At 39.0% G+C, this 11,905-nt stretch overlaps 1 protein-coding gene across 3 annotated transcripts in view; it reads right to left on the reverse strand.

The window, feature by feature from the left end:
* Positions 1-9,662, reverse strand: part of LOC123520681 (flocculation protein FLO11-like) — a 30,286-nt gene extending 20,624 nt beyond the window's left edge. The window contains exons 1-3 of one of the 3 annotated variants that reach the window (XM_045283189.1): positions 9,512-9,662; positions 419-516; positions 119-293 (exon numbers count right to left, since the gene is read on the reverse strand). In XM_045283189.1, coding sequence (XP_045139124.1) covers positions 119-293; positions 419-516; positions 9,512-9,541 — 303 coding nt within the window. In that variant the 5' untranslated portion in view covers positions 9,542-9,662. Of the gene's footprint in view, positions 1-118; positions 294-418; positions 517-8,994; positions 9,145-9,205; positions 9,401-9,511 lie in introns of those variants that run through there. The other 2 variants (XM_045283191.1, XM_045283190.1) reach the window with 2 other exon arrangements.
* Between the last annotated feature and the right edge of the window lie 2,243 nt (positions 9,663-11,905).

Here is an 11,905-nt window from a genome sequence, read left to right on the forward strand (position 1 = left end):
GGAAACAAAATTCCATACATGAATATATTAATACTACAGAAAAAAAATAATTGACTGTTGAGTAACCTACAAAAGTATAGTTATTTCTTTCACTATGAAACATGAAACACAAAGTTACCTCCTGTGTGAGTCGCCTGGCTTCTTCTTCCGTTTCAAAAGTGACAAATCCATATCCTTTGGAAACCCCAGCTCGGTCACTAATGATCTTGGTAGCCTTAACAACGCCATATTGTGAGAATAGGTCCAAAAGGTCTTGTTCTGTTGTGTTGGCTGATATCCCACCCACAAAAACTCTAAAGAAAAATAAATGTTTTTCACTCTGGTGGTCACAAAACGAAGAGTTAGGAGTATAATTTAAACAGAAATGTATAGCTTGCAGCTTCCTATGTACAAAGAACTATGAAAAAATACAACTCACCTGTTTGGAACTAACGTTCCATATTTTGGTGCATTATTGCCAATGCTACTGAGTGCTGGGGAGGGGGAGCCCGACACTTCTGCACTATTTCGACTAGACTGAAAAAAAATAGCAGGATTTAGTATGTAAACAATACCCAATTTTTTCATCACTTTCTGGAATCCACTTTAAAGTTATTAGGAACTTAATAAGAAGCAGGAACAATAAATACCTCAAAGAGAGGGAAACACATTAGCTTACAGCATGGCAGTCTGCACATTCAAAATTTTCAACTATCATCCCCAAATAGACAAAGAAATATACAGTACATTTAATGAAGGGTTGGAAATTACTAGCCTACTCACTAATACAATAATCACACGACTAAAAATCTTTATATCAACAGATCCTAAACCAACAAAGCTCTGTTCAGAATAGATGTTGAAGTGAAGCCATATATCTCTGGCAACATGCAACAAATGCCAACAATAGCCAAAGTAATGAAAAGTCAAACTGATCTCAAAATACTTTACACACACAACTATTCAAACAATAGAAACTGGGGAATATGGCATTCCATCCAGGTGTGGTGTTACACATAACTTGGAGCAAAGAAAGCAATGGACATCCTTAAAAATAGGCCATTCAAGCTCAGCCCTGGCAACTAGCAGCAGAGTGCCACACACATGAATCTTACTCTTGAAGACCAGAATGCCAAGCCTCAGCTTTTCAAATCCCCAATCAATACATACTTTTTATCAGGTGTATAATAATCCATTGTTCTTATTACAACACCAAGGCTGGCTGCCTCATCTGCACCAGTGGAGGAAAATCAGTAGGCTCTTTGTGTCAAGATATTTTTTCCTCATTTACATCCTTATTCCATCGTGATTGGAACGTTGGTGTGGTGAAAAGTGCTGAACAGAAGTAGTAGTCCACTTCACCATGGCCCAGATCTGGGTACCATATGGGTGACTTTACTTGATGTGAAAATTATTACAAAATACACATTTCAAGTAAAACAAATATTACAACTTCATTTACCATATCCTAAAATTGATCACCGACTTAATGCTCCCTAATGTCCTGCTATTAAAATAAATACTTATTTAAAAAAAACAAAACACCTATCACCTAGATGTTAGCAGACTACATGTAAACAAAATTAAGTTCACCCAGATTTAGCTATTCTGCTCATTTACTATATGTGGTACCAAGATTTTCAGGTTTTCACAGACAAAAATATTCAAGAAATGCAAACTGCAACCACTTTATTATCTTCCATGCACAATGACTGCCACTTAAAACAGAAGCATGTATGCATTTCTTAATGATGGTGAAGGAAGGAGATAATTATGATGTGGCAAAGCTTTATGTATAGGTGGAATAAGTGCAAAATGTCACAGTATGATGCAGTATTAGAATGATAAGGAGACAAGTACCACCACACTGTGTAAGACAACAGTTACAATACCTCTGCAAAAATTTTTAAAGATAGTGTGTACCTAATATGGTTATTAAGGAACAAGTTCACCTGGTATGCCTGGAAAAGCAAGAGGGGATCCTGACAAAGGTTGACAAAAGTGACTTGGGTAAGGTTAGTGGGTAGCATGGAGTTTGCAAAAAGGTAATATAGGTAATTTTTTCATAATCAAAACAGCAAGACTAGTATTCAATATCTAGAGTTGAGGGCCATTGGAAGACAGATGGATAGGGTCTTAAGGGAATAATGAGGTACTGGCTGAGGTACAGTACTTGCACAAGCAATCAGGGAGCGTTAGCAAAAAGCAAGTGGAAGCTCTGCTACTGTCATCCCTTGAGAATGTTCCTGGAAATGGCAAGAGATTGGAGAAATTTGACAATCAGAAAGAAGAGTTATTTACCATTATTTGACACAGTATATAAATAAAAATGCTACTTGAATGCAGTTAATCAATACAATTTTTTTTAACATTCTAGATTTTACTATTTACCTCATAACAACTGATATATGTGGCACCCCCTGCTACAGTGAGGTAAGTGACATCCGGGTCGAAATTAAGTTGTCACATGCATCGGATAAAGCATTTTAAGCTCTTTCATGAGATACCTGACATTCTGAGTCTAAAACATAAGTTTGTAAAGTTGGAATATAATAGAAAACTCAAAATTTTTCCACTCCCAGACTGCACAATAAGATATCTGTACTATAGTGCAGCAAACGCCTGAGAGAAGTAGCAGGACCAATCACCACGAGTGATTATGGGGAGTCACCTCCAGGCCAATGGAAATGCGGATGCTTTGAGGTGAGCGCCAAGTATGGTCACTTACCTCATTACAGCACAGTGCTGTAGTAAGGTAAGTGCACGCGTGGCTGATTAAGGAGTGGAACTTTCAAACGCTGTTTTCTTGATCGTTTGCCTGTGTCACTTATACATTTACCTCACTACAGTAGAGGGTGTTACATACTTCATTAAAGGAAAACAAAATAAAAGTCAATAAGAAAATCATTAATTCATGTTAGCACTCATCCATAGCCTCTATGAAGCAAAGTGATTATACCTGGACAGTAGAAAAGAATGGATAAGGGTGTGAATACAAAAGGTGGCATAAGGTTTGGCAGAAGATCAACCCTCACTCATGAAAAACCACCTACACCTATTTTTTCTCCTTACACACTATATTACAATGTTGTACATGATCCAATTACATCTTCTCCAAACTTCATCTTCAACACACTTATCCCATGGTACTTAACAAGATATTAACAACTCCACATTACCTTTCCATTGATAACCAACCGTTCAGAAAGTAAACAGATCACACAGGGAAGCCATAGAATACCTGACTTCTGATTTCTTAAAATTTCTAACTGGGGCAAAGCAAACTAGAATTGTTCAATACCTAATTAACTCAATTTCTCCATCTATCAACTAAACACAACCTTTCAGATAGCTATCCCTTCTTCTACATTGAACATCTTCAGTCTGTTCTTTACTTATAATCTCAACTGCAAACTTCACATCTCATCTCTAGCCAAAATAGTTTCTATGAACTTAGGTGTTCAAAGATGTCACTGCCAGTATTTCTCACCCACCCAAATGCTAACTTTGTACAGGGGCCTTATCTGTCAATGTATGACATGGGCCTCACATGCATTGGACATTCCACTCATATAGCTCTTCTAGACAGGGTAGAATCAAAAGCTATTTGTTTAATAAACTCTTCTCCGGTAAGTTACTGTCTTTAGCCTTTTTCTTGTTGCCGCAATGTTGCATCCATCACTATCTTCTGTTGCTATTTTAATGCTAATTGCTCTTCTGATTTTGCTGAGTGTATACCTTCCGTCCTCCTGTGGTTTCACTGCACAAGATTTTCTTCTCTCAACCCTATTCTGTCCACCTCTCTAAAAGTCAGAGTTCACCAGTAATCTCGATTTATCCCTTTTCTCTGGTAAACTCTGGAACTCTCTGCCTGTTTCTGTATTTCCACCTTCCTATGACTTAAATTCTTTAGAGGGAAGTTTCTAGATAATGAGTTGGATTAGTCCTTCTGGATGTATGGAGACCAGTACTTCAGTGGGCCTTTTTTTAGTAGGTATTTTTATTACCCTTGGCCAGTGCCCATTCTACATAAAAAAAAAATAAAAGAAAAAACCTACCTATACATTCTTATACCATAACATGTCTTCTTCCACATTTTGTGTGTAGTTTGTTAGGTCTTTCCTAGTAATCTTATTCATTTCCTTGGACTGCCAATTCTCTTTCCTTCCCTTATTCACTGGTGCAGCAATGTAACCCTGCTATTATTGAACATCACATTTGTACTAAACATATTTTGTTCATTCATTAATGCTTCCTTATTAACATTTTATTTTCATGAGAGAGAGAGAGAGAGAGAGAGAGAGAGAGAGAGAGAGAGAGAGAGAGAGAGAGAGAGAGAGAGAGAGAGAGAGAGAGAGAGAGAGAGAGAGAGAGAGAGAGAGAGAGAGAGAGAGAGAGAGAGAGAGAGAGAGAGAGAGAGAGAGAGAGAGAGAGAGAGAGAGAGAGAGAGAGAGAGAGAGAGAGAGAGAGAGAGAGAGAGAGAGAGAGAGAGAGAGAGAGAGAGAGAGAGAGAGAGAGAGAGAGAGAGAGAGAGAGAGAGAGAGAGAGAGAGAGAGAGAGAGAGAGAAAATTATGTTGGACAGCAACAGAACCTTAACCTATGTATATATAATATGTTTCACATATAACTTATTAGCACACACTTGAATCCTTAATGGCGTACAATGAAATCTGGTTCAACAAGCAAAAACTTGTAAATATGCTATTTCCAACAACAACAAAAGAGTGCAATAAAGGTGACGCAAACAAGCAAACATTAGATTCACAATATCAACCAGAGTTGCTGTGGCTTTATGACAAATGATAAATAAATACTGAGTTGCCAAGAGATGTGAATAAATAGATATGGTTGAGTAAAACTTGAAAAAATAAAATAGAGACCTCATAGCTCATTAAATGCATGCAAACACAAGAAACTCTAACAAACTTTGACTCTAACATGTGTACCATCAGTAAATGGAGCAGTAAACAATAGTCATGGCTGCTATAACTTTATGGCACTGAGAAACAATACTTGGTTGCCAAGAGCCATGAATAGCTAAGCATGGTTGAGTAATAATTCATTAAATGGAGAACAAAGAAAACAGAGGCTTCATATACAACTTGAAGCATGCAAACACAGCAAAACAAGAAATATAACAATTTGCTAATCTTACCAGCTTAACTAGGTACAAGGTAGGAAAGGGTGAGAGAGTGAAAGAAGAGGATTTCCAGTTTAGTCAAACAACGATTTTGAAAGCAACAGTATGCCACATATCCAAGATCTGTGACAATGCCTTTGAAATAAGGGATAACTTTATAAATGCATGTCTACCATCAAATACATACACATCACCAACCAAGCCACGATGGACAAGTGTACCTCATCGTAGGGAAGGTTAAATGCACCTGGCTGTCTGTAACACATGTGAAACAAAGCCATTAGAGGAAAGTGTTAGAAATTGATATTCAAAGGACTTTTCTTGGCATCACTTGATCTGTCTTGATTTGACTTGCCTATGGTTTATGGGGTTTCTTAAATACATACACTAATATATCCCCTTCTAGCCACTGGTCCCAAATTTATTCTACCAATTGCTATCTACAACACACTTAAGAGGGATATATAATATCAGGTCTTGAGTTGACTATTGACATTCCTTGGAGGAGAGCTGGGACTGGGAGCTAATTAATTGTACATACTCAAGTCATGGCATGTTGACTCCCTTGTTGAATAATCGTCATACAATTATTTCAGTACATTAAATCAAGTATAACATTGAATTCACACAGGATTAGGTCTACAATTATATACATTTCCTTTTAGAATAGTGTGTGTGTGTGTGTGTGTGTGTGTGTGTGTGTGTGTGTGTGTGTGTGTGTGTGTGTGTGTGTGTGTGTGTGTGTGTGTAATTCACCTCAGTCGCCTGCTGGTCACCCAGCCAGTCTTCCCCATTACTAAGCGAGCTCAGAGCTCATAGACCGATCTTCGGGTAGGACTGAGACCACATCAACACAACACACACCGGGAAAGCTAGGCCACAACCCCTCGAGTTACATCCCATACCTATTTACTGCTAGGTGAACAGGGGCTACACATTAAGAGGCTTGCCCATTTGCCTCGAACTCAGCCCTCTCGATTGTGAGTCGAGCGTGCTAACCACTACACTACGCGTGTGTGTGTGTATATATGTGTGTATTCTACCTAGTTGTAGTTTTACAGGGCCTGGGCTTTATGTGTGTGCGTGTGTGTGCATGTGCGTGTGTGCTTGTGCGTGTGTGCGCGCGTGTGTGTGTGTGTGTGTGTGTGTGTGTGCGTGCATATGTGCGTGTTCATATGTGCGTATGTGTGTGCATGTGTGCGTATGTGTGTGCATGTGTGTGCATGTGTGCGTATGTGTGTGTGTGTGTGTGTGTGTGTGTGTGTGTGTGTGTGTGTGTGTGTGTGTGTGTGTGTGTGTGTGTGTGTGTGCGTGCGTGCGTAATTCACCACCATGATCGTCTCCTGGTCTCCCAGCCAGCCTTCCCCATTACAGACCAATGTTTGGGTAGGACTGAGATCACATCGCACTCCACACACCGGAAAAGCGAGGCCACAACACCTCGAGTTGCATCCCGTACCTATTTACTGCTAGGTGAACAGGGGCTACACATTAAGAGGCTTGCTCATTTGCCTCGCCACTTTCCGGGACTAGAACCTGATCCTCTCAATTGTGAGTCGAGCATGCTAACCACTACACTATGTGGTGTGTGTGTGTAATTCACCTCACCTCGGTCGCCTGCTGGTCACCCAGCCAGTCTTCCCCATGACAGAGTGAGCTCAGAGCCCATAGACCGATCTTCGGGTAGGACTGAGACCACATCAACACACAACACACACCAGGAAAGCGAGACCACAACCCCTCCAGTTACATACCGAACCTATTTACTGCTATGTGAACAGGGGCCACGCATTAAAAGGCTTGCTCATTTGCCTCGCCGCTTACCGCGACTCAAACCCGGCCCTCTCGATTGTGAGTTGAGCGTGCTAACCACTACACTATGCGGTGTGTGTGTGTGTGTGTGTGTGTGTGTGTGTGTGTGTGTGTGTGTGTGTGTGTGTGTGTGTGTGTGTGTGTGCTCACCCTTACAATGCTCAGTTCTATTTCTACTTTTCATGAATTACATCCAGTTAAGACTTAGCATTTAATAGAAATTATAAAAGCAATTTATATCAAAGGAGTACATCACTGACAAAACCCAAAATAGTGGCTTTTCAATCTTCCTTGCACATAAAACTAAGTAATTTTATATACAGCTTTTTCTCTATCAGAGGATTGAATACTTTGAAACCTACAAAATGAAAAATTCTTAAAATTGGTTAGATGTGGTTTAACAAAATCTATGAATTAAATAGAATATAATAAAATAATTGAGAAGTGGATGTATGAATATGAAAAATAATGTGAAATTATTAGTCCATGAAAATGTGTTTCAAGAAATGGAAGTACAATAAAGTGACAAGAAAGTTAAGATTAAGGGCAAGGAGATTACCAGTATTAGCCTACAGAGGTAGAGGATTCGTTCGGGAAGTTTTGGGAGACAAGGACCGAGATTATATAGGGAAATGAAGGAGATAATCAAGTTTTTCAAGAACCTCAAAACAAATCAAGAAAGGAGCATATCCTATATAAAAATGGATGGTAACTGGAAGAGAATCAGCCAACAAAGCATTATAATGTATCTAATTATCTGTGATTTCATAAGACTGGCTGCTTATGACTGCTAGTTAAATAATGAGCATCCCATTACATCACTATTCAATAAAGGAGGGAAAAATATCTGCTGGGATCTATGCATAGGGAAATACTTCCATGTTACCTAGTCCTGAGCAAAAACAAAGATGAAATTTCATACCCTACATGCTTTCCATCCCAAATAACTAATACCACATTATCTTGAGTAATCATGTCAAGGTCAGTGCCAAGACCACCGAGGCAGGAAAAAACAAAACCAATCAACTTCAGTGAACCAAATGCATCAAGTTCAAAGTAAAATGAACAACCATGATGGTGCTGGTTAGCGCAACTCAGCATTATATTATACTGATAAAAATTCTAACCACACATAATTTATATACACCTAACATCTCAACATTTACTTTTATTAATGGTCACTGTTTTGCATCATTATGATTAGCTACACAAGCTACTTCCTGGGAGGTTAAGGTTATGTAGTGTTAATTATAGCAAATTTTATCAGATTTACTAATTTAGCCCAGTTCATGTCAGCCATTAATTTCTTCAATACCTTAGTCACGCTTGTGGATTTCAGGTATATACAAAACTGCAAAAGCAAAAAAGTAAGAACTTCACTGAAGCTTCTTCCTTTTCAAGTCCTTACCATATAACACAAACAGGACCTTATGAACATCATGCTCTATATTTCTATGAAATTAAGCGATGTACAGCTAGTGTGCACCTCACCAGGCTTGTCAAGACCAATAATCTGTAAAGCTGACAGTTTCTTGCATTGCAGTAATTGCAGAATTTAACTACACCTGACACTCTACATAACACGAAATTTCATTCATAACTAATCAACATATGATGCTGGACCCCAATATATGGTGCATGAAGATGTTTTCCCTGGGAGGATCAGGGAACTGGGGTTCTGTTTTGGTCCATGTTAGATTATTGATTCCTAGAGGGCCACAACGTGTAGTTAAACTCTAGTTTTCTGAACTTAAGTGTTAATGCTCATGCCTTCCATACAAAACATTTCCGTTTGCCTGATTATGCAGATCAACCAAACCAGGAAGCAACATCAATAACCTTATTATGACATTGTTAGTGTATGCTCTCCTACATCACATTCCCTGCATTTGTGGTGTTGTGATTCACTCTTCTATAGCCGATAACAGAAAAAAAATACAAACAACAAACCAGAGCACTTTCCAATGTAGCATTGACCACATTCGTGAAACACTAATACTTCACTCACAATGAATAAATGCGTCTGCTATTGTATATGAACAACATCTGTACAGTGACTGACCATTGAACAGTTGGATGGCTAGACAGAACGATAACCCATCCCGGCAGTGAGCCTGGGGACTGTGACATGGACAGGAGTCGGGCAGCTCCAAACAAGGACTATCACTTGAGACGACTTGAACGAGTCCTCCCTCAAGCGGGGGTTCCCTACAAACCCTCCCAATCCTCATTTACTTTATGATCTGTTCACTTATCTACAAAACGTAATTTACCATGTTTTAAATCACTTCACATTGCTGGACTCGAGTCGATCTTCGGAAAGTGACCAATTCCAGCGGTGCAGCAGTGTAACTTCCAATATTTTTATATTTATTTTTTTTTCTCTTGTGTCCACGTACTTGCACGGCTATCTGCTTTAAATCACTCGTTATTATTATGTGGAGTCAATCTTTAATGTGCAACCAAAACAATTGCGAAAATTTGCCACGAACAATACAAAACTTCTTTTTATGGGGTTACCAACATATTCTGCAGTGTATTCCTTCCCAGTTGATAACATCACTGTTCAGGGTACTCACCATATTTACATTTTCAGAGTCCACAATCATGAGTGTGGACTCAACCTAACACTGCCACTACCACAGCTCGACTGCACCACAAATCTTCGCCCAGTGCGCACCCACATCAGACGGAGCCTATTTTTAGCCATGGGGCGGTTACCTACTGTACTTTCTCTACGCAATGGCACACGGAAAGCTGTCTCTAATTGTTTTTACATGTGCATTGCATGCCTGTTTCTAGTGTAAAATATTCGATTGTTGAATAAATAATGGTATAGTAGTCATAGCTATATAGAAAATATGACAGAAAACTCCCCCGTAAGGAATAATGGACTGATCTCATGCAGGCTCTAAGGTGCTTTGAGATCATCAACTATCCGTAACTACACCTGGATGATTATGGAACTAATTGACTGAATGCATCGTAGCATTTTTTTTTTTTTACAATGTTGTATTATTTGTTACTATAGACTACTAACAATGAATCTCTAAGATATATGATTAGCTGAAAAGACTGCACATCCTCAAAACATGTGACAACTGATTGAATGAAAACGCATGGTTTTCATAATCTACATTTCCTTATTCCAAAACATCGATACTTTTTTCCAATCCCCTCAAGTAATAACAACCATCATGTACGCGTCCAATTCCTGCTATGGAACATCTAAAGAGTCATCTCTTCACTCATCACGGAACACAATACAAAGTTTTGATTTGAGAGAGGGAGGCAGTGAGTGAATGTTAAAAAGCAGCCCTGAGAAATTAGATGATTGTACACAGGCAGAGAAGGAACAAAGCAATGTATGGGAAGATTACAATATAATTGGAGAGGGAAACTTGTACGCAGTTTATGATGAGAGAGAGAGAGAGAGAGAGAGAGAGAGAGAGAGCACTGCAATCACCTGTGCAGTACCTCCTGCAAACACCTGGTGAGGGAAGCATTCACAACAATGCCACCGCGCCCAATTATTTCTTCTGTTGTTTACAAATAATAGAAAAAACACTTGAATGTTTGCATATACCAAAGAATGTGCCTACCAGACCTGTCTTTACTCAATCTTTCCGAATTCACAAGGTATCTACAGAACTAGCAAACAAATTAGTGATTAATTTATATTAACAAAACTCTATAAGTTTAGTAGCAAGTCTCTTCATTTACTCAATTGTTTATACCGTTCATTTTATTCTAAATATCTATTCAATATATTTCTAAGGTGGTGGGAGTACACATGCAGAACATATTGCTTTGATGTTTTCTTTTTGCGTCATGTGTAGGCTACTGTAATGTATAAAGCAGGTAAATGACTATTCTGATATGAACGAGGTAAGAGTTGATCGCCTTTTTTTTTTTTTTTTTTTTTTGTATAAATAAAATCAAATTTGTGAACCATACACACTGTGAACCAGGCCTCATAAGCGCTAATCTATATGCTAATTATAATAAGTTTTGATGTTAGAATGGAGCAGATCAACTATTTGTTATTTTCTTACTGCGAAATGTAAATCGCATAACAAATGTACAAGTGTAGCCGCAGTGTGGGAGGGAAGAAGGTAAACTGATTAAAGCTCTGCACTATCTCCACGTCCACTGGGAAAACAAATGAGACTCGAGGTACCTGCTTTAATATGATTCGCAGACAACTATAGTGTAGGTTATCCCGACTATGCAAACTAGAAACTAGAAATCCAGTCTATGAGTGGTTTCCTTATTCCCGTTCGGATAGTCTGAAGCAACCATGCCGTGTTGAATTACTAGCTTTACAACACCCGCTCTTAATCCTGTGATTTGTGCTTGGACGAAAAACAGTAATCAAGTGTAAATAACCCTTGAATCTCTCTCTCTCTCTCTCTCTCTCTCTCTCTCTCTCTCTCTGGACGAAATATGTAGACCTCTCTGCAACAAACCAACAAACAACAAAACAAAATTATTGCTATAAACTTTGACAAGGTCACACTCAGCCGAATAGCCACCACTGTGTACATTAAACTCCTCATACCCTCCAAAATATTAACGTACAAAATATTATGGTCTCTTTTAACTGTTTTATCCAAAGACTCTCAGCAGCAGCAGTTGTTAAAGATCAAAAAGCTCAATTGGCAGAGTTCCTCCTAGTATGGTATATTTTTGCCTTCGCACCCCAGACACTGCCCCAGCATGAAGCCGTACACTCAGGGAGACTCCCTCCCTCCGCTCACGCAAACCGCGGTGGTCGATGTGGTGGTGGTGATGGTGGTGGTGGTGGTGGGAGCGAAGGGAGGTCGCCGAAGCTGTCAACGTAGTTATCAAGAACACAAAACCACCATGTCTCGGGAGGTGTGTGTGTGTGTTTGCGCAGTATGTAACATTTTTTTTTTCTAATGATTCCTAATCGTTATGTGGATCTTACTTAGTTATTTTAATCATTGAAA

The sequence above is a fragment of the Portunus trituberculatus genome, chromosome 47, assembly GCF_017591435.1.
Source record: "Portunus trituberculatus isolate SZX2019 chromosome 47, ASM1759143v1, whole genome shotgun sequence".
NCBI classification, from domain to species: Eukaryota; Metazoa; Arthropoda; class Malacostraca; order Decapoda; family Portunidae; genus Portunus; species Portunus trituberculatus.